General features: G+C 37.9%; 4 protein-coding genes across 4 annotated transcripts in view; 2 read left to right on the top strand and 2 right to left on the bottom strand.

Moving 5' to 3' along the window:
• Positions 1-217: 217 nt before the first annotated feature.
• Positions 218-1,640, top strand: LOC116801229. Its single transcript, XM_032719447.1, has 3 exons — positions 218-735; positions 834-1,396; positions 1,451-1,640. The coding sequence occupies exons 1-3, from the start codon at positions 234-236 to the stop codon at positions 1,511-1,513; spliced, it is 1,128 nt and encodes a 375-aa protein (XP_032575338.1). The 5' UTR covers positions 218-233; the 3' UTR covers positions 1,514-1,640.
• An 8,045-nt stretch (positions 1,641-9,685) lies between these two features.
• LOC6620533 (ecdysone-induced protein 75B, isoforms C/D) overlaps positions 9,686-22,841 on the top strand; it is a 96,536-nt gene continuing 83,380 nt past the window's right edge. Inside the window, exons 1-2 of the mRNA XM_032719451.1 lie at positions 9,686-9,868; positions 10,001-12,007. Of these exons, the coding sequence (XP_032575342.1) occupies positions 10,666-12,007 (1,342 nt within the window). The 5' untranslated portion in view covers positions 9,686-9,868; positions 10,001-10,665. The remainder of the gene's footprint in view (positions 9,869-10,000; positions 12,008-22,841) is intronic.
• LOC6618284 lies at positions 17,054-18,501 on the bottom strand. Its single transcript, XM_002042516.2, has 5 exons — positions 18,119-18,501; positions 17,970-18,051; positions 17,634-17,911; positions 17,419-17,559; positions 17,054-17,254 (listed from the first exon to the last, which is right to left on the bottom strand). The coding sequence occupies exons 1-3, from the start codon at positions 18,383-18,385 to the stop codon at positions 17,853-17,855; spliced, it is 408 nt and encodes a 135-aa protein (XP_002042552.1). The 5' UTR covers positions 18,386-18,501; the 3' UTR covers positions 17,054-17,254; positions 17,419-17,559; positions 17,634-17,852.
• Positions 19,566-20,900, bottom strand: LOC6618417. Its single transcript, XM_002042515.2, has 5 exons — positions 20,504-20,900; positions 20,359-20,440; positions 20,074-20,245; positions 19,896-20,015; positions 19,566-19,705 (listed from the first exon to the last, which is right to left on the bottom strand). The coding sequence occupies exons 1-3, from the start codon at positions 20,771-20,773 to the stop codon at positions 20,187-20,189; spliced, it is 411 nt and encodes a 136-aa protein (XP_002042551.1). The 5' UTR covers positions 20,774-20,900; the 3' UTR covers positions 19,566-19,705; positions 19,896-20,015; positions 20,074-20,186.

Genomic DNA, 22,841 nt, shown 5'->3' with positions numbered 1-22,841 from the left:
GCTAAAAAATGTATAAATTTATTTAAAATACATTAAACTTACAATATTTACAAATAATTTCACAACATTATGTTGTAATGTCACTAAACTGAGAGCTGGAGAGTGGAATGCGTTCCCGGATTCGGTTTCTCTCATTTAACTTTTCGCTCTCCCTCTCAATTGGATTTTTAGCTAGCTGATGCTCTTGCTGTAGTTTTCAGTTCGCATTTCGCTCTCGGGCGAAAAGCTTTGCGATGGAGAACGAGCGGACTATATCCGATTTGCCGATCGAAGTCCTCGATCTCATATTCGAGGAACTGCAGAGTATTGTAGATAAACTGCAACTGGCACAGGTGCATGAAAAGCTGGGCAAAGCGTTTGCCTATCACAGTCGAAGTGCCTTTAAGAAGCTCAGACCCTTCTTTGGAGTAACTCAAGAATTGTGGGTGGTTCTTGTGAGCCTATGTGGATCGACTGTTGAGGAATTTTCCAGCAGACAAATTTGGAACACCCCATGGAGTGATATACTGGTTGAGTCGATTGAGCAGCATTGTCCCAATTTGAAGTCGGCGAGAATTGACGTGTACGACAAAAATTGTGACAGCGTGCGGTCTCTTTTGTTGAAAATGAGTAAACTATTGGTATCAGTTGAACTTACTATATTCACAAAAAAAAATTCGAAAAAGATTTTCGATTCGCTCGCAGAAATGACCAATGTGACACAATTAGCATTGAGGGGTAATATTACCGAAGATGGTAAGTTGAATATATTAGTGATAGCCCAATTTAAATACAAAAGTATAATCAATATTTTCAATAATTTTTTGCATAACCGATACATCGAATTTTTTTAGTCTGCCAGATTCAAAACTTGATTGCTTTGGAGGAATTAGGGATCGATTATATTAAAAGCTTCAATCCCTATTCACCTTTAAATCTTCTCGAGATTTGTACACCACTTTCGAATCTCCGCTCCTTGACATTACGCAAAGTAACAATAATGCCCTCAGAACAGCCGCATTCTTTGATTTGGCCAGAGCTGGAGGATCTAAAAATTAACAACTGTGAAATTTTTACGGAATTGCCCCATTGTCCGAAGCTAAAGACTTTAGACATGATAAACTCCAACTGCCACATTGAAGGCCTTCTGTTTCGGTTTATTCTGCAAAACGGAGTGAATATTGAAAAGCTGAATGAAAATTGCAATCCGCCTCCATTCGATGGTGACAACTTTCTCCAAGTTCTTCGATCATGTCCAAAGTTACGTGCATTCTATACACCAATGAAGGCTATTAAAATTTACCAAGCTTTTGTGTCGTCCATTGTTGAAGTTCTCAAGGATAACGGGGTCGAGAAGGAGGAACCTTTTCAACTTATTATTTACGCTCGCATAAAGTCAGAATGGATTCGCCGATTAGTAAGTGGAAATAAATAAGAAATAGTGGGAAGCATTATTTATTTTCTTTTTTAGATTCCATGGACCTCAAATCCCGAATTGATAGATTTAGATTATTTGTATGATTTTGCATTTTAAATATCAACTCGGACTCCATGGCCATATGTTATATGTTACTAATAGATTGGCCTAAAATGATCAACATTAAGCTGAAGATAATGTTAATATATTACAAAAATATATATTTATTTTCCAAAAATGCAAATTTGATGTTGTTTTTTATAATTTTGGATAAGTATATCAATGTGAGTATATATACGACGCTTTAAATATATAAAACATTCAATAAGAGATATCATCAAATATTTAAAGCAAAGCGTGCACATGGAACAATTTAAACAATATGACTAATGCCCGACAAATCCAAGCCCCACGTGAACTTTGAACTTGCGCCTCTGAACTTGCGCGCCATACCCATCCATTTCAATCTTGTCCTTTCCATCCAGGAGTGCGTGTCAGGTGCAATGGACACGGTTCCCGAGGAAGTTCAACAACATTGGCCGCAAATTCCGTGGCTTACTCATCAGGTGGTTGGGCGCTAGGAGCACAAAGTGGGAGTTTTTGGAACAATGATTCACCTTCGCTGACTGCAGGTTGGAATAATACAATGGGATACGCAGCAATAGGAGCATTTTGTTTCGAACAGGTGAACAATCTAAACTTGTTATCTTCAAGCATAATAACCATTATTTAAATATACTTTCAAAAGGTGGAAGACTGTACAAATATTAATAAATTGAATATTTTAAACAAAAATCCTTAGATTATCGATTAGCATCGTTGTAGGTATTTTTGTGTAGCTACAATGCCGAAAATTCCCATATTTTCAACATGAGGGTGACAAGGGGATAAACTTTTGCTAAACCCAAATATTGCCACTGAGTCACCGACCCGACACGCCTGCTCCTCTGCCATAAAAACTCCGGAGCTCCTTGTCTCCTGCTCTGCGGGTCCCCATGAAAATTAGTCTCAATGAACCCTCTGGAGGCGAGTGACTTATAGCACACATTTGGCCACTTTACGCTTTGACTTGGCCGAATCAGTTCAATGCACGCACATTGACCCAATAATTGGCTTAGGCCCGATATTGAATTTTGTTTAGTTTGGGGCTAAGTAAATTCGGTAAATTCGTTTTATTCGCTCTGGTCAACAGTTTTCCAATTGGTGTAGACAATGTTTTTGTATGTTTATTTGCGTACTACTTTTTATTACAGAATGTGTCTGCTAGAAAATGTATAATATAAACCTTTAATATTGATATGAACCTCATTACATATAATGATTATTATTCCCAATAATTATTATTCAAGAACAGTAGCTACAGTAGTTATTCTTTGTGAGTTGCTTTAAAAATTGAATCCTCATATAAAAGATGTATCAATTATTTTAAATAAAAGTTCAATTTACATATTTTGAAATAATATCTCGATAACATTAAAGCGTGCCAAACATTTCAACATTTTAGTTCGGATCTGGACAAGGACTTGTTTGTGCTGACCTTTTAATGACCATCGTTGCAATGTCGAATTTTAGCGACCGCGTGAGTGTTGGAGACACGTGTGTGCCATATATCCTTGCACTGCATCGGTTGCATTCAGTTCACAATTTGTCAAGGAAATGCAAAAGAACTGCAGTGTGCAGCCCTGAAATTAATCTGCTCCTCCCCCGTACCTCCCCCTATATATTTGTTTTCACCCATGTCATTTGCAGGAGTTTGACGCCTGCATCATCGAACTGTACAGTAAAATGTAAGAATGTCTGATACTTTTATAAAATGAGGGATAAATAAGCAATTCACTTAAAAAATTTAAATATTTAAGCGTTGGATGGAAAAAATCTAACTTATAAACATATAAAAGGCCTGTCTATCACACAATTTTAATAGCTAATATTAAGCAATTTGAACTAGTTGTTTAATTATATAAGTGTTTGGTTTAGTTTGGTTCAGACTCGCATCATAAGGTAATACAGGAACTTTTATCAGTCTATAGTGGGCATCACTGCCTTCCCCACGCCTGGGACCTTGGCAATGAGGCACTTCTAGCCAAGGATCCGAATACGAAACCGAACCAGAGCCAAGGACCCGACTTCGGATGCGGAAATGCGCATGCCTGCGTGTCCTTGCCCTTGGTCCTTGGGCCTTGTTCCTCGCCCGGTGGAGCAGTAGTAAGTCTCGTAGTGCCCCTGAAAACTCTTTTAACCTTCGTGCAGCCGTGTGGCAAGTGCATCGTTGCAGCTCCCAAACATGCGCTTTTGCACATCCGCTCTCTGCAGAGAGAGAAACGTTTTTAGCTGGAATCAGATTGGGTTGACACGGGGGCATCCTCTTAAAAGGGCCAAGGGTGGTGTCTGGTTGCCCCTGCCACGTGTCGCCAGTTGCAAATTTCACGACGCTGTCATTGACCATGGTATTTGGCCACTATTATATTAGGGCTGCCACGGCCAGTGTCTCAATGCAACGCCCTCGTTGCATTTGGAGGTCCTCAAGGGGACAGATTCGGTTCCAAAATGCCCCAGAAGACTGAACCTCAATTGACAAAGGTTATTAGCAAGGTTAAATTAGATTAGCTATAAGTTATTTCTCCAGACATTAAAATTTAAAAAACTGAACTTAAAACTTAAGATAATAAGCCCCGGTATTCCATAAAATAAAATAGTAAATATGCAATTTCAGAGTTTCTATTAAAAATTATAATAGTGTAGTGACGGGGGGTATGAAATGCTGTCCGGAACAGTGATGATAAGTTCTTGAAAGTTAATCCCGTCTTGTCAACAACAATGGCAAATAAGAAAATCAAGGTTACAAGATGTTGTTCCCTTAAAACTTATCCCACAGCGTGAAAGACAATGGAAGCCAGCTCCATTAGAGTCCAACCCCCGATGCTGGCCAAAATCGAAGCTCGTGGAGGAAGTATCTCTGCTTGGGACCGACCTTACCAAACATCCCATCGAGCCCATCGAGTGTCTAGGAAACCGCTTGTCCTCTTACTCCTTTCTCGCCTTTTCTGCCTCACGGCCCTTTGATTCCCACTCGCTTTCCACACCCCAAGTCCGAGAGTCTGAAGTTTGCTTTCATTTCGTTGCCCGAGGGGTTGCAACTCCAGACAGACAGGGACCGAGAACCAGGATCAGACAACCCGAGAAATCCACCCACTCGCCGCCTTTTTGCAATTATTTTTAATTTCTGTGCTACGACAACTCCCGGAATGCCAAAACTTTGCCACCCCAAAAGAAGCACGCAAAAGGGGCAAGTCACTCCAGGCGGGAACCACGATATGTACTGTACACGTCAGAAACATGGAAATAAGCTTGGAAAGCGCGGTACAGGACAACTTGAAATGTTGCAATGGCGAGATCATTAATTTGGGCTGTTTAGTTGGTTAATGATTCATTTTCAGAATTTATCATATCACTAGTAATTCATAATTTAATGAGTTCCTAATAATTTGAATATAGGTTAGTAATGCGGCTTTTACATTTTTGAAAGATAGAAGTAAAGTATATTTGGCCTTTCCATAAGTTAATCATCCTTATAATATGCATCGGCAATTTTCTTAAAAATGCTTTCTAATTTAGAGATGAATTCTAACCGGCAAAAGCAAAAAACAATTTTTTTTCTACGTAAGGCTCTGAAGAGCTTGCGTTTGTCCTGTAATATTTTTGATTTTTGTTTAAGTTTTACAGATTTTTTAAACTGAAAAATTAGCACAATTTTAATTTCCTTCTAGCGGGCATCCACTGTGGCGACGTACACGTCCGCGCCTGAGTTCCATGTTCGGCGTCCATTGCACCCCCAATCTGCTTTGTACATTGACTTCTCTGCTCCGCTTTGTTCTCTGCATTCGCTGCAGGTTCTGGCTCTGTCGACCTTCCGCTCTGCTCTTTCCCTCTATCACTCTCTGTAATGGTGATGGTGCTCTCCCTTTCCTCTCTCTGTAGCCACTGTGCATTCCCATACCACGACCTACCTTACCCACACCCACAGTGCGCTGCCGCTGCACAACTCCCGCCCAGGCAGCGCAGTCGGCGTCGACGGCGACAGCGCAGTTCGTTTTCATATTGAAAGTAGAATTTTTCACTTTTGCGAAAATTTGCAGTCCAGTCTCGGTCTGGTCTCAGTCATTTTGAATACGTCATGTGGAACGCACCGTCACCGTCGCGTTCCGTCCTCTGTCGTGCTTTTCCTCTTCTGCGCAATCGTCTTACCAATCGGCTGTTAACTTTCGTTTGTTAGCACCAGAATTCGATCGGGACAAATAGCAATCTTCTGGATGCAGATACAAAAAGTATCTGCGTGATGTGTCCGAATAAGTGGACTCTTTGTACGTGGATATTGGATTAAGGCAGTGTTGTGTGAGCTTTCTGTGCCAATTCGATGCTATATAAATATCACAATTAACAAGGGAAGCACAAGGATAGTCTTTTCAATCACAATGAGAATAGTGCAAACAATTGGTGAAGTTTAAAATATTAGGTTGTGACAATATTAAATACAATATTAAATATATATAAACAAATATGTTGTAACATATTTTTGTGTGCAAGTCAACATTCATTTGAATCATCATTGAAAATATTTCAAGTAACGGAAATCTTTGTAAACAGGATTTTTGAAATGCGTGTAAGAAACAGAATATGGACATATTCTTTAGATAGCAAACTTGTGTTTAAACTCATGAACCATTCAACGAAATTCACTTAACTGCGCATAACTGAATGATATTAAGCATATATGTACGTACAATGTACATTTGTATGAGCATTAGGTGACTCATGAAAGCATAAAAAATGTTTAAATAGTAGACGAAGCAAAAAGTAAAAATATAAAATGTGAAATAGTTGAAGAAATGTATGCGAAGTATTTAAAAGTTTATACAATCGAAAGCCTAAAAGTTAAAAGTAAATTAAAATAGCCTATAGAAGCAGGTTGTTAAACTAAACAGCACAATGCAAAAATCGACAAAAATGAGAGAGAAAAGTGATCATTTTAAATTTAATAAAACCATGTATAAGAGTCGCATGACCTTTAACTCTCGGATATCAGGCGTAACTAAGTCCTCAATTAGATGGTTAAATTTATTGACCATTTAAAAAAAACGAACTCGAAAGCACTTATCCTTCCTGCTGAATAAGCTCCTTTTTGGACCCATTCCCCGGCTGTCTGACTCATTCCACTTGGATGAAACTCCGTCTGGAGTTGCAACCCTCATTAGAGGCGAGCCACACCCCCTGCAAACAGAGCGCAGCCCCACCACCCAACGCCCCCTGGCAACTCCGCCGAAATGCAGAGACCCCAAGAAAACAGAGAAGCTAACAGGGGATCTGCAGCCCGATAACAGAGCGCTGCTTGCTCAACTGTAGACGCCCTGTTAGACTCGCCTTGGTGTGGGTGAACTTGAACCCACATACACTCACGTGCTCTTTTTCTCTCGGCGCTCTCTTTTTATTTGCACTGCTCTCTTGCTCGATTTATTCTATTTCAAGTACTTATTTTGCAATGCAAGTGTGTGCGATGTCTTTCAGTGTTAAGGTCAATACATTGCCGCCTCGTGCTCTAGTGTGCGTTTTTGATTGCTGTCTGTGTGTGGGCTTGCACTTGAAGAAAATTTGTGATCACAGTATAATTTATATTTAACCGTAACGTAGATTTTCATTTAAATTTACTGTGGTTAACAACGTAGTTTTAATTAATATTAATAACATATTTTTTTAAATATCATGTCTAGTAAGAATTTTGAAATCGATGAACTACAACACTGTGATTGCAAAATATTCCAAAAAGAGCATAACATTGCATAGATAATTTTATTAAAATAAATTTCTCTATTTAAAAAGGCTGTTCAACATATTCACTCTGTCGAATTCCACATGGTTGCAGCTCGTGAGGTTGCATTTTGTTTGTTGATTACGCTGCTATTGAATGCTGCCATGCACACGCGAGTGCCCACACACGCACACCGAATGTCATCGCCTTTGCTCGTTTGTATATAGCGGTTTATTCGGCGCCTAGCGTTTGTATCTCCGTACATTTTTGTGGAGGTCTCCCCCACTGACGTTTGCGGAAGCTTCCGCTATATGGCCGCCATCGAATAGACAGGGAATTGTGGGGCATGAGGCATCATCTCATGGCGCTTGGAAAAAATATGCATTTGTTTCGCCATTGCCAGATGATTGCTCTGATTTCGTGTTATAGACAGGTGAAAGTAAGCGATGTAGATAGAATTTCTTATTAAGTATTAAACTTCTGATGCTAAGTAATATTGAAAACGATAATTTTATTAATTTAGATTTATCTCTAACAGGACTAAAGTAGCACAGCCTTTGTTTTTATAAATTTATGTACAGATTACTATAACAAATAATCAATTTAAAATATTTGTACTCGCTTTTAAAAGGATGAACATTCAAAAACTTTCAAACAATACAAACCCCAAACAAAACTAATTTAATTTTATGCGCAATATTTCCTTTTGGGCAACACAGCTCCATTCATCAATTACGAGCAGACCCCGAACCTACCTCAATGCGTAACCCTGCCCTAACCCAGTGTAGCCCAGACCAACCGAAAAGCGCAACCCCACGAAAATCTCTCCGCACGCACATTACTCATACGCACCGAAACACGGAAGTTGAGTCCCGTTAAGTGAAACCCCAAATGGGTAGCGAGCAACCCCCGAATAATCAACCCTTAGCCACAAAAAACTCCAAAAACTCCCCCTTGAAACTGCCCCAGTCCAAATTTTGTTAACCCCCATCGCAAAAAAAAAAGTTTAGAAAAATCAGTGTGCGTTCTTCTCTTTTGGCTGGCTCATTCGCGTTTATTTTTGTTTATTTATGTTTTGCTTTTCGTATTCTTCGCCTCAGCTTCCTCGTACGCAGTCGCTCTCTCTCCGAGCCTCTCGCTTTCGACTTCTTCCCATCTTTGCAGCCGGATTCTCTCATTTTTCATACGGTTTTCACTTTCATTGTGCAGCTTTTTGCGCGAGAACCGACTCGCTTTTTTGTCGCTCTTTTCTGGTTCTGTTCTGGCTTTCAGAGCTTTTGCTGTTTCAGTCAGAGAAAGTACGGCCAACGCAACGGTTGCGAATACATTCCAACCTGCCGCGATTCTAGCAAATAAACAAAGCCCCACTGGCCGAGCAGAGAGTGAATAAGTTCTCAACAAATTTCCAAAGGAATATATTGAAAAATATTATAATAAATACACATATAGTGTCAATAAATCGGGGAAATGTGCAATAATTATGGGAGCTCTCCAAGGTCCCTTATATAAGCGAGAGCCCATTGTCAAGGGCGCCAAGTGTTTGCCACATTGAGCCGTGGCCGTGGCCGTAACCGTGTCCGTGTATCGTGCTCGTATCGTATCCGTACCGCCTCGTGAGCGTCCTTGTCCTTGTGCAGGCCGAACAGCTGCTTGGGTCCTGTCCTGTCCTGTTCCGCCCCCTTCGGCCGCGACCTCGTCCTTGTCCTTGTTCTTGAACCGTAGTCCCCCAAAAATATCCGCTGCTACAGCTACTCCGCCCTGAAAACGACCTTCCCGTGCGCCCAGCTGTTGCTACCGACCACCCACTCGAATTCGACCCTCAGCTGTTGGCCAAACAATATACGAAAAAGAGGAGAGAGAAGCTTGCTAGCATTAATGTCAGAAAATCGGAGATATAGCTAAAACAGCTGTGCGATTTCTACGAAATCATTATATTCGTCACCCCTTCGCAATGTGCTTCAATAAGTTGTTCCTAATAAACAAATTCACCCTGCGATTGCCTAACACAAAGGTCAAAAGCCAAAAGACACAGGTGTAAGAGCCCAAAACCACAAAAAAAAAAAACAAACCAAGTAAATCAAATTGAAATCAAAGTGAAAATTCCCAATGAATGAGCTTAAAGCAGTTAAACATACAAAATTTAATAAAAGGTGGCCCTTAAGCATCCTTCAAAGCTCACACAACACCACTAAACAAACACAAACCAATATACAAAAAATCAACTAATTATATTTTTCTAGAGGTGTTTAAAAAAAACAACTACTACATGGAAGTATAAACACGGAAATCTAATTAAAAACAAAGTGAAAGAAGTTAATGCTCAGGTTTAAAAGTTTATAACAAAAAAGGCAACAAAAGCGTTGTGTTTCATGTGCAAAATCTTAAGAAATATCTATACAAATAAACATATATATTTTTGGAATAAAATTACTAATACTAATCATAATAATAAATCTTGTGAATCGTGTAACTTGTTTAAAATATAAAGTAGTGTAAGCAGTGAATATATTACAATTCAATTCATTTATAAACAAACAAAGATTAAACCTTATACACAACTAAATACGATCATTAAATATATATATTCTTATACACGATACGATTTTAATCAATCAATACATCAATCAATTCAGCAAACAATCGAGCGATATACTTCAATTTGCAAAAAAGTAAGTGATAAAGATATCTTAATCAATTAAAGATAGTATAATCCTTTTTATTTTCAAAGTAATCACATTATCAAAGAGCTAAACAAAATACGTGATTTTCGACGTAATTTTAATAGGCTTTATCCCTTTCAGCTACTTCAAAGAAATACCTACAAACATACTCAGACGCTGCTGTGGATCAGGCGAAGCATAAATCAGCAAACAATAAGCCATCAAGTATTATTAGCAACTAAAACGAACTCAGACTCGGAATCAGCCTCAGAAATCTCAGCTCGAGATCATCCAACTTAACTCAACTTAACGCAACTCAGTCGAACTCATCTCATCGTCAACAGAAGTAGCCTCAACCAGAATACAACAGATACAAGTATATATTTAGACATATGGTAATGATCAAGCAACTGTGGGCAGGTATAGGAACAACGCTAAGCTAAACGTAAGGACTAAGGACAACAACAAATTCTCTAGATTACAATAGAATACAGAAGAAGCGGACAACTTTTTCATGCAACTTTGAAGGCTGACAAAACAAATTTTTGATAATCCAAAAGCAGAAGCGAACAAATTACTAAAAACCACAAACAGCAACAAAACACGCGTTAAGAAGAAGAGACTGATTTTAAAATAAAAGAGCTAGGCAGCGGAAAGGATAAAAGGCAGCAGAAGTGAGGCAAAAGTGATTAAGGATCAAATCCAATTAAAAAGAAAACAAAACGCAACTTTCCATACAACATTTTTAGAATATATATCTAAGACAGATTGATATTTTTGAGCGACTATCCCTACTTTGATATATCATGTTGAAGAAACTCAAGTGCATGGAGGCGGTCCAGGCAGCAGCGGCTGCAACATCATCCGGAGGATCCTCCGGCAGTGGTCCTGCTTCCGGTTCCGGATCTGCCTCGAAGCTAATCAAGACCGAGCCGATCGACTTTGAGATGCTGCATCTGGAGGAGAACGAACGGCAGCAGGATATAGAGCGGGAGCCGAGCAGCAGTAATAGCAACAGCAACAGCAACAGCTTGACCCCCCAGCGATACACCCACGTGCAGGTGCAGACCGTGCCACCACGCCAACCCACAGGTCTGACCACGCCCGGTGGCACCCAGAAGGTCATCCTGACACCTCGCGTCGAGTACGTGCAACAGCGAGCAACCAGTTCCACAGGTGGTGGTGGAATGAAACATGTATACAGCCAACAGCAGGGCACTGCTGCAGCGCGATCCGCTCCACCCGAGGCCACGGCCCTACTGACCACCACTTCGGGCACTCCACAGATCATCATCACCCGAACCCTACCCTCCAATCAGCACCTGTCGCGCCGTCATTCGGCCAGTCCCTCCGCGCTGCACCACTACCAGCAGCAGCAGCAGCCGCAGCGTCAGCAATCGCCGCCACCGCTGCACCACCAACAGCAGCAGCAACAGCATGTCCGCGTGATCCGCGATGGCCGGCTGTACGATGAAGCCACGGTGGTGGTGGCTGCCCGTCGGCATTCGGTGTCGCCGCCACCACTGCACCACCACTCCAGATCGGCGCCCGTGTCTCCGGTGATCGCCAGGCGCGTTGGTGCTGCCGCCTATATGGATCAGCAATATCAACAACGGCAGACGCCACCGCTGGCACCACCGCCGCCGCCTCCACCGCCGCCACCACCACCACCGCCACCCCAACAGCAGCAGCAGTACATCTCCACTGGTGTTGCACCACCCACGGCAGCGGCTCGCAAGTTTGTGGTTAGCACCAGCACGCGACACGTTAATGTGATCGCCTCCAATCACTTTCAACAACAGCAGCAGCAGCATCAAGCGCAGCAGCAGCATCAATCGCATCAGCAGCATCAGCAGCATGTGATCGCCAGCGTTAGTTCTAGCAGCAGCTCATCGGCCGTTGGATCGGGCGGATCTTCTTCTTCGCACATCTTTCGCACGCCCGTGGTTTCCAGCAGCAGCAGCAGCAATATGCACCACCAGCAGCAACAGCAACAGCAGCAATCGGTGATGCGGCCACCTCCGCCGCCGCCTCCGCCCAAGGTCAAGCACGCCTCCAGCTCCAGCAGCGGCAGCTCGAGCAGCAGCAACACCAACAGCAGCAGCAGCAGCAACGGCGAGGAGCCGTCTAGCTCGATTCCTGATCTAGGTAAGTCGCCTCCGCCCCAAGAAAAGTCACTCGGGCTGTTAAACTAGACACCCGTTGACCCTGACGGCACTTGTCGATCGCTTTATGGTCGGATAAAACGGACGGCAGGTTCCTGCAGTGCGAAAAAGCACAAATACAGGGACACTGAACTACACGAATATTTTTTTTTAAGATCAATCGAAGTTGCAATAGTAAATGAGATAAAATAGCTTTTATCTAGTGTCAGATTAAGGTTTTAGTCTATCATTAGTACTCACGTTTTGCTACCGCTAAATTGAATTCAATAGGAACTATCAGTTACGACATAATTAATATCTCTAACATCTGTAGCTTAGTGTAAAAGTGGGACGGACAAGCTTAGCATGTAGGAAATTAAAATGTGATCGCTTGTGAGTCAGAACCCAGTTAATATAGCTTTATTTCTACAGTTAGTCGCTGGACATGTTACCTTATACTTATACTTATACATATTTACGGTATATATAGTACTAACGGTATTGCTGATACCATCAAAAGGTCAAAACAAATATGAGTAATTTTACTTTCTACAACGAGCAAAAGCGTCTAGAATAGAATAATGGAGCACGTTTCAAAAGCGGAATGCAATATGGTATTATTGGGTCAATAGTGTTTTCTGGGGGGAATACGTATGATAACGCTAATTCAACTTTAATGGATGTGAAAGTCTGCTGAGGAATTCTTTTTAGCGTACAAGCGTATTGTGATTACACATGTCAGTTTCAAATTCACAAACTCATTGGATTACTTCATAATTCAGGATTGTTTTTTCGGAATGATATATTCGTGTATACATATAACAAACAAACCAATCCAATCCAATCCAGTGCTGCGCCTCAAATCGGAATTTTTATTTAAATTTAATTATCAATTTAAATTGAAATCGATTTCGGAGGTTGGTCAATAATCCCACCCGCCCCCTGCCATTCTCGACACACTTTTGAGCATTGCCAAGGTTGCGAGATATATGCTATATATTCCTATACATATCTGTGTTAATTTTTGTGTGTATTCAGCAATTGCCTCTCTCACTCTCTCTCACCTTGAACTTCAACTGGAATAAACTTGCCGCTCTGTCTGCCTCTGCCTTCCTCTGACGCGATGTCTGAGTTTTGTTGGTATCGTATCTGAATCTGAATTGGCACTATATCTATATCTACACATATATAGATATGGGTGAAATTGCGTATAAATGGGAGATATGCAAAATCTGCATTGTTTGATTTCGTTTGCTTTTATGAATTACTCGGCATCTTAGCAATTTCCAATTCGAATTTTACTTAACCGCTTCCGTTTTTCAGGTTTTTGCAGTCTAGACAAGATATTCACAATTAATTGCCTAAAATACAAAGGCTTAATTACGTTGTATTCAAATTGGTAATGCTTAATTTACAAACCAAACATTTCTCCAAATAAGCCATTTGTTAGTCCTTTTATTTAAGCTCTTGCATTGTATAAACTATTTACTAATGTTTGAATGGCATTTGTATGCAAATTAAACTTTAAATTAATATCTGTGATTGTCACCTTATTATGGTTCATTAGAATTTTCGTTTTTTTTAAACTTCCCCAACTTGTATGGATTTCTTGAAGCAGTATTCGTTTTTTGATATTAATGAGAGTGCTGGGGTGCGATTGCTTCATAAGTTATTCACTTTGTTTTGTTTTGTTTTGCTTCCCCCAAAGCTTTAATTAATCAATTTGTTTATTTTTCCACATAAACGATGAAGCGTAGTGCGATTATGTGGCCAGCGCTTTTTTGGTCAGGTTAAATCATATGTTTGAATCGGGATTTCCAGCTAAGCGAGGAACCTGTTCTTCGAATGCGAAAAAAATATACGGATGAAAGTGACAGTTGAGACTGATTTTCGGGCTGAGAGCTCTTGGTATTCTAATGATTTCATTTGGCTGAGCTGTGATTTGTGTTTTTTTCTTATTTTTTTTGCACATGTCCCAAGATACGCTTAGTTATACAATATATACGAGCGTGTGTGTGCTTATATGAAGAGTCGGGCGAGCTGATTTCTTGGACTACGGCTTGTTGTTCTTGCCGTTGCTTGGCTAATAAATAAACGAGTCGGCGAGCTGAGCAAATAAAAGTCAAGGCCAACCAGGGCGACTTGATAGATTTGTTTGCCTTTTTCCACGCCGAGCCATCGGTTTTGAAAATGATTGCCGAGTTACCGATTTACTACTTCCCCATTTGCTGGTCGTGTCGGGTATGCTCGATTGTAGGGCACTTCAGTTTTCAATGTCAATGCCAAAACCAATCGGAGACCTTAAGCTCAACGCATCATCACAGATATCAGCAATGGGTCAACACTGCGGCCTTGTGAGTGTGTGTGTGTGTGTATGTAGAACACTCATAAACGTCCATATCCCTCATGGAATGTATTTTTATTCCATTGTTATCATTTTGCGCAAGTGACAGCCGCAATTGCCGCACATAAACCACTCATGGGAAAGCGAAACTCTAAGAGAGGAGAGTGGGGGGAATATCTGCGAATACGCGTGGAAAAATAAGATTTATTACCTTTATATAATATATTGCATTTATTTTTTTTAATATTTAATATTTATTAAGTGAAGAATTCCGTACATCATAATATTGTATTTTAACATCACAGAGTGAAGTAGAAATATATTGCATTAAAAAAATAATATACTTCAATGTAATTTAAACAGTTAATGAAAAAAGGTATTTATTTAAATATTCATTAAAAATAACACGAATATTCCAATGAATTTCTAATTTTTTTTTTTTGCTCCTAAATGTGAGTTTGTTGTGTTGCACAACCATTTTCGTATTAAACGCTCAACAAATAGTTTTAATTTCCCAGGTCGAGGGATTACCGATCGTATTCAAATGTAGCAAAGATTACAAAACACATTAAACAGCGCGATTAAGGGCGAATATGAACTGCTTACTTATTTACATTTTCAACCCGAACAGATCACTTGAAAAAGCATCCCTTGGTAGTGGGAAATAACTGCAAGCGTTGAAGTTAGCCAACTGTTGTGTAAACGGTTTTATAAACTAGTATATAGTGTTATGCAAACAGTTGTCCAAAGTGCCAGTTCAAACATTGCGGTAAACCACCTACTGACAACAAGTTCTATAGCAACTTTTGAATAACTGCAGTTGCTTGGCTAATGAATTTGGTTTGGCAAATGAATCTGATGTTTTTCTAACTATCGAAAATATTGCTTCGATCTAGTTTTCTGTCTTCGCTGTTTCCATAACCCATTGAAACAGCTTATAAATATATACTAGCAGCTGTGATTTGATTATCAGTCATAATGTTTGGCCTATATTATACTGAAGAGCAAACGCATTGGCCTATTTTGGGTTCTAGCCAACTTTCAATTGAGTCATTAGCAGTGTTTTTGACTTATTTTTCCGGTTTGCCTGGGCAAGTCTCTCAGTCATCCGACGGCCTTGCCAGTGAAATTGCGCTCTACGTTACATAACACCCATAAAGAGCAAAACTAAATGTTGATTTTTGCTCGGAACCAGCATTTATATTATTTAATAGAATAAAAGGCAAACGCGTAATTTTTTAAGGTTTAGTTGAACAATGTTCCATTGAATAAATAAATAGATTATGGCCTATATTAACGGATCAATGATCGCCGAAGATAATCGGGAGGCATTGCGAATGGGGGAGGCCTTCGACCTTGAGGTTATACAAACTAATAATAAATCTACGTACTTGTTACTAATTTCCCTTCAATGCATAGTGTGTAATGTGCAATCTGTTCCATAACTGAATTGAACATTGATTGGAAGTAAGTGTAATGATCAATTACAACCACAATGTAATGAAAAATGCGCGTTGATTAAGGTATTATGCCATTAGGCAATTAAAATATTAAAGATCTTTAATTAGTTATTGGATTTTATTTTAAATTCTAGTCTATTATTAATATCGTATATTATATTTAGTAAAATTTAATAATTATTCATAAGTAATTGTTTTCCAATTATTTACGAAACTAATAAGTACTTTAGTACTTATTATTAATCCTTAATAGCCACATTCCCCTATTCCGAATGAAATTCCTTTTCAATGGCCCTGAATTACGATCAGTGATTTTCGCATAATTATTCCAGCACTGATTGATTTATAACTGTTGTACTAACTGAACTATGCTTAGTTCAACTGTAATTCAATTGTAAATCAACAAAACATTGACACAAAGTCACGCCAAGTCCAGTCTGGTTATGGCAATTTTTCAGTTACTTAACCAAACACAGATAAACGGGCTGCGACGAAAAAAGAAACAGTTAACAAAAGTATCTGGCGGATAAAAATGCCTCACGAAGCACAACAGAACCTGTTCTAATAGCAACAAAAAATCGAAACAAAACAACATTAACGAAATCCAAATGCAAATAAAAGCAAATATAATATATAATGTGCAATTGTATAAAAATGCGAATTACAAGTGGGCGAGCGTAATAAAAATGTTAGAAAAAAGCACAAGGTCATTGAGAAGCGGAAGAGAAAAACAAAAGGCAAAAAGCAAAGGCAATAGCAATAGAAACAAAACCCAAGCGAAAAAAAACACAACAAATGTGACACACTAAAAGCGAGAACACAATAATTATACAAACAAATATTTATGTATGTATGTATGGGTTGGTTTGTCGGGGTTTCTAGGCGGCGGGGAGGGTGGGGATGCCTTGGCCAGTGCAGGCGTAACGTGAATCTAAAACATTTCCTGAACGAGCGAGACGGCGGCAACAATTAGCGAAAAGTGAATTTGATTACAGTTGCAACGGGGCGTATGAGTGACGTACTTGAGTGCCGCCTGCGATCGAGCTATCGCCGTCTCCCTTCCGCGCCCTTGCCCACACCGTTACAATCTGAGGCTGCGTAAGGGTATCGCACTAGGCCAAGTTGCAAGGTCTCGTCGGTAATCCCACACCCAAGCGGTATGTCCTCACAGCGAGTTTTCCATGATTGCCAACTGGCATTGCATTCTCCCATTCGAGTAATATTATTTATTAAAAACTAACAGATGTGAAGTGCATTCTCGTTCCATAACAACACGGCTGGGAAACCCTTTTATTTATATTAAGATAATTTATATTTCACTTGGTACGGACAAGTGTTTTAAATTTGTTTACTGATAAATTTCGAATTGCATTGCAAATTTTAGTCCATTCGTCACTTCGAATTTTCACGTTTTCCATATACTGCTGACTAGTTTTACAAAGTACAACTGAATCGAGAAATCAAGAAAACAGAAATTAGAACAAGAAGTACAGTAGTATACCAATGAATCGACTATCAGATACCCGTTACTCTTTTTAATTAATTTTGGTTTTTCTTTTTTTTCGTTTGGTAACGGGTATGAGTAGTGCGAAAAAACTATTATGAACTTACATGATGTAAACGGAATGATCGCAGACAATATGATATTTCTTTTCTAAGGCCCAAAAAAATTTTTATTAAGATTTATAGTGCAGTCAACGTAGATCACGACACGTATTCCTTTTCCGTGCAGCATAATATTACCGCGTATATCTAATCAAGAAATAAAAATTATTTAAAAATATAAAATCTTCAAATGGTATTTTGAATGGTATTTAAGGACTTACATGCTGTGTTCTTAATTGTAGTGCGGACTCTTTCAAAATTGTATAAAAGAAGTATTACCCTTGTTGTGCACAGCGAATGTGGATCAAACACATAAAATAAGCGTAAAGTACGGCAAGCAATAGCTTAAGGCTTTTCCAAAATTTTAGAATATATTTCAATAATCCTGCAGTCAATTTTAATCCTTTCCAGTCCCCTACGCTTGCTTATATCCAATTCATTTAATTAAAGTTCTCTTTATGATATCTGCACAATTTCACTGTGGCGGCAATGTGCACAACTAAGTCGAGAAATATTAGTAATGCAGTTGAAGTGGTGCATATGAATTTAACACTTACTTAAAGGAAATATATAAAGCACGTTATAGATTGGAAAGAAATAGCTTATGATCTTGCCAGCAAAGAAAACCCCCTTTAGGTTCTGATATAAAAAAAAGTTATTCAGGTTATAAGATGGCCAAATGCGAAGTCACAGGAGCTTTGCTTACCTGGCGGATTCCAACAGCTAGTAAAGTTCCAGCAATGACGTACGTAAAGGCAAAAACCAAATCCACCGAGTAAAGGATGTCCGCAGTTGAGGGAGACATTTCAGCACCATGCATATGCAAATAAAAATCCAGGATTGTAATTGAGCTTTTCAAAAGTATTATATTGTGAATCGAAAAAATGACCATGAAAAGACCGCATGAAATGCAGAAAGTGGCATAGAAAATTGAGCAGCACCGAACTGGCTGTTCGTCACACGATTTACACATTGTTAAATTTTAAAATATATTTTATAAATATTCGAGCAATAACACGGTGAATTTTTTGTAAGGAAACAAAATTTTGAGCGACCGACTTGTGTTAGTACAAAAACTGTAATGAAATAATATCCGTAGACGACTGCGACATTCGAATTATTTGCGGAAGCCTACTTTGTTTATGATGTAACACAGTAGATCACCCAAAAGTAAAAGACTACAATATTCTAATTAAAAGTTAAAGTCTTTAGATCAATTTGTTTAAAAGAATAAATTACTCACTTAGCATATAGCTATGTCGTTTGGAAAGTTCATTAATTTTATCAACGGAAGCTTGTAATTTTGACTTAATGAATATTTCTTTAAATGTGCACCAACTAATTATTTAAGTTTTTGGCATAGGTATTTTCTGCAGAAAAGTGATTGGTGGAAAGTGAGATATGTAGCCGAACGTGTATTAATTTTTCCACACAACATTTGGTATCTTCACAAAATTTGGTTCTGTTTTTAAAACATTTTTCCTCCATTCAAAATATTCACCTCTAATTTTTACCAATACCTCTTGATTCGTTTTTTACTCACTCAAACCGCAATATCACAAGAGATTCTTATTTAGCCATGTTTACGATAGGCGACCAAATGTAAATCAACATCACTGGGCACGTTCATAACAATTATTGTCGGTTTTTTTCTACGTGTACCTATTATCCCAAACTTGCTGAAAATACTACATTCCTTTCAAATAAACCCATCTTTACGCCATTCACTTCAGCAAATGTATGTAACGTCGGTAAAACAGATGGACAAAAAAAACTTCCTATATCTCTTGCTCGCTTTTTATTAAATTTAAAGCGAAATTATAAATCATCCTGAATTAGTGTATACTGTTATTTAAAATCACGAAAAAAATTTTTTCCGTTTTTTCTGAGCCATGTAAAATAATGTTAAGACTTGCATTACACAAACATTTTTGAGATAGTTTCGTGCAGATACACTTGACAAAGAATAATTATACTTCATATGGTCACAATTCTCTCCTTTACAGTGCTGCAAGCTTCTTACTGAAATTAATGCACAATTATATAAAAGAATTAAACTCGACACGAGCTTGAAATCGTGGTAATGCGAAGAGTTCTTTGAAAATATTTATTTTAATACAGTTTTCACTTATTTTGGTATATAATTTCACAAAAAATTTCCCGCGGAATTATATTGGTTTGCTTGTTAAATTACAAATTTTGAATTGCATTGCAAATTTCAGTCCATCCGATTCGTAGCAACTTTGAATTTTCACGATTTCCTTATATAACTAAGTATTTTTACAACGTAAAACTGAAAAGAGAAAAAAAAATTAAAACATTTAAAAAAAAACTATAGTCGAATAAATCGAATCTTATTCTCGTTACTGGCATTTTTATATTTAAGTTCTTTTTGATCAAGAATATTTATACTTGCAGCGTCGAAATCGCAGCAAAAGATAGTGTAATTAGCCATGTAACGGGTAAAAGTATTAAACACTTACATGCCGTAGACAAATGATTACAGTATTATATGGTAATAGGATATATCTATTACAACACTCAAAAGCAAAGTCAATTTTGATCATCGGTCGGTATTGGCTGTGCATTTTTACCACGTATAACTAAATTGGGAGAGAACAAATTTATAAATGATATGCAGTAATATATTTATGCACTTACATTCTGTTAACTATTGTTATGTATATACATATATATAAATCCTTTGTTGCATCCTTGTGTCATTCAATTTTGATATCGTCCAATTTATTAGGTTTGCCAATATCCCACTACTACTAATCAAAGTTTTCCTTTAGATATCTGCATAATTTTAACACACAGCCAATATGTATAACTATATAAAAACAAAAACAAGAAAGGAACATTTTTAAATATGTATTAGTATAGCTTACTCAAGCAAGGTCATGCAGATTTTTAGTCAAATGTAGAAATAAGGTATAGACTTACCTAAGGGAAATACATAAACAATGTTATATATTGGAAAGAAATAGCTTAAGATCTTCCCGGCCTTGATACATGCCTTTGTTTGCTTGAAAAAAAAAATGATGATTACTAAATAGTTCAAATATGAATTGGCTGAACGGATGCTTACCCTTTTGATTCCCAACGCTAGCAAAACTCCTGCGGCCACATACGTAAAGGCAAAAATTAAATCCAAACCATATAATATCGTAAGCTGATTATCCGTCAAGTCAGTACCATGTATGTGCAAAAACCAATCCATAATGGTAATAGATTCTTCTGATATAATTACATTGTGCAGCGAGAAGCTAAACATAAAGAATCCTGCTCCCATGCAGAAAAATGCATAGAAAATCGAGCAGCATGATGCTGGTTGTTCTTCGCATGACTTACAACACATCGTGAAGCTGGTTAAAATATTTCTTAAAATTTTTTTGGGGAAAAAAAACTGAAAATTTTTGTTTTTGTGAACACGAATTTTGAACGACCGATTTGTTGAACAACTGTAAGAATAATAATATGTATTGAACAAAATTTCGTAGACAACTGTGATCTGAGAAATTCGTAAGCATTACACGTTGTACAAATAAATTAATTAAATCAAATAATCATTAGTTAATTTCGATCCTCTAAGTTGTTGCTAATATACAATGTATTCCATTGCTTTTCATTTATTTCAAATACTTCAAGCGTAGTTAAAATTTAATTTAATGATTTCCGAAAGCATCCTTTCAGATTCAGATAGTTTTGTGGCCGAGTGTGAATGCATTGTTTCTATATACAATAAAACAAAAACAGATTTTGTGAACTTGAATATTGCTCATTAATGGCATTCGAAAAAATTCGAAAGAATCCAGTTATTTTAAGGCCAAGTTTGTCTTATAAATCGGCATAATTTTACTGCACAGATGCAATGTACAACTATATACAGAAAATGATAAGGTGAAAACGATTAAGATAATTTTAACATATTTTTTCAGTCAGTTTCTGGATAATATATTTATTAAAATTGCTTTATAGGAAAAACAAACTTACCTGTTGTTAACACAAACATCCAGGTGTATAGGGCAAAGAAGTAGCTTAAAACTTTTCCAAATTTAAACACTCTCTTGGAATTCTACATTAAGGTCACGTTAGAGGTTTAAAAAAAAGTTGTTGAACTTAATTTACCGTTCTTATGCCCAGCAGCATAAATATCCCAGCCAAAATATACATAATGGAAAAAAGCATAATAAAGGAAATATGAACCCAGGCATAGACTAATACTCTCTTATACTTTAAGCTATTCGAAGAATAAATGAAGGTAGCTAAGTGCAAAACAATTTTGATATATTTGTCTATATCAATTATAAAATACAGCGAGTATCCAATTCCCAAGGTACCTATTAGTATGCACCATATAGAATAGAACTTCGCCCAGCTCGATGTTTGTATTTTTGCGCCGAATAGACACATGAGAAAATCATCAATATATTTTTGAGAGAAATATATCCTTAAACTTTTTATCTACTCTGAGATAATAGTCGTAGTCAATTTGATTGATTTTTTTATTATTATGAACTATTATTTAGACAACACTTTACCTCTGAAATGTAATAGAGTTGAGACATACAGTCGAGTTGAGCTTTGAATAGTTCTATATCAGGTATTTTTACAACTTGCTTAACCTTGTTAATAATGGTTTCACTTTTACCGTTCAACTAATGGCCTCTCTATATTATTACATTGTCACGTGCCCCTTTCGTTGTGAATACTTCAGAGTCTGAGTCAGTTGGCCAGTTGGTGGAAAGCTTTCAATTTCCGATAACAGAATTTGATCTGAATCATCTTTGCGTGGTTAGAAGACAGTTTTTCAGACGTTAATCGGAGCGGAGTTTGAGGTCAATTTTGTTTGGGCTTCCCAGAAATCACTATTAGCGTGAATCATTATCATCGTATCTCAAAAAAAAACTTTTTCTGTTGTAAAAAAAACTTTTTTTCCGGTAATCAAAAACATTATGTAAAAGATTGATTACACTAAAAAGATTTTTAGTGTTTATTAGTAATTAAAAAAATGTTATCAAGGTACATCTTTTGGGTAAGTTTTGGTTCCCCTCTGGGCCTTTTCAGACGCAATGATTAGCCATCTTCAATATTTATGCAAATATCAAAAACCAGCCCATTAAAACCAAAACCAAATCCCTGGGGCAACCAAGCAGTTGCCCTGAATTGCACATTTAGGTCATGAACCGGAAACGTCTTAATTACATGAAATAAGTGAAGCTCAAAGTCAATTTAAATGCAACACAAAAGTAAAAAAATCGCAGAGTGAACAAAAAAACAAAAGTGCAAAAAAGGGGCGAAAAAAGGCGCAGACATTGCATACATAAAAAACTCGAATCAAGTTAAATAATTAAGCTGGCCAGTAAAGCAGAACAACAGGAAGGGAATGAGGGAGATAGCTAGACGAGTGACAGAGAGAGAGAAAA

This window comes from Drosophila sechellia, chromosome 3L (genome assembly GCF_004382195.2).
Source record: "Drosophila sechellia strain sech25 chromosome 3L, ASM438219v1, whole genome shotgun sequence".
NCBI classification, from domain to species: Eukaryota; Metazoa; Arthropoda; class Insecta; order Diptera; family Drosophilidae; genus Drosophila; species Drosophila sechellia.
This window is presented reverse-complemented; position numbering and strand designations above follow the sequence as displayed.

Excerpts from the sequence above, each read along its gene's own strand:
- LOC116801229 (XM_032719447.1), top strand. The coding sequence starts at position 234 with ATGGAGAACGAGCGGACTATATCCGATTTGCCGATCGAAGTCCTCGAT. Across the intron at positions 736-833 it reads GGGTAATATTACCGAAGATG|TCTGCCAGATTCAAAACTTG; the intron begins GTAAGTTGAATA and ends GAATTTTTTTAG. Across the intron at positions 1,397-1,450 it reads CAGAATGGATTCGCCGATTA|ATTCCATGGACCTCAAATCC; the intron begins GTAAGTGGAAAT and ends TTTCTTTTTTAG.
- LOC6618417 (XM_002042515.2), bottom strand. The coding sequence starts at position 20,773 with ATGTGTTGTAAGTCATGCGAAGAACAACCAGCATCATGCTGCTCGATT. Across the intron at positions 20,441-20,503 it reads TAGCGTTGGGAATCAAAAGG|CAAACAAAGGCATGTATCAA; the intron begins GTAAGCATCCGT and ends TTTTTTTTCAAG. Across the intron at positions 20,246-20,358 it reads TGTTTATGTATTTCCCTTAG|TTATACATATTGGCTGTGTG; the intron begins GTAAGTCTATAC and ends GTTTTTATATAG.
- LOC6618284 (XM_002042516.2), bottom strand. The coding sequence starts at position 18,385 with ATGTGTAAATCGTGTGACGAACAGCCAGTTCGGTGCTGCTCAATTTTC. Across the intron at positions 18,052-18,118 it reads TAGCTGTTGGAATCCGCCAG|AACCTAAAGGGGGTTTTCTT; the intron begins GTAAGCAAAGCT and ends TTTTTATATCAG. Across the intron at positions 17,912-17,969 it reads GCTTTATATATTTCCTTTAA|TTGTGCACATTGCCGCCACA; the intron begins GTAAGTGTTAAA and ends TTCTCGACTTAG.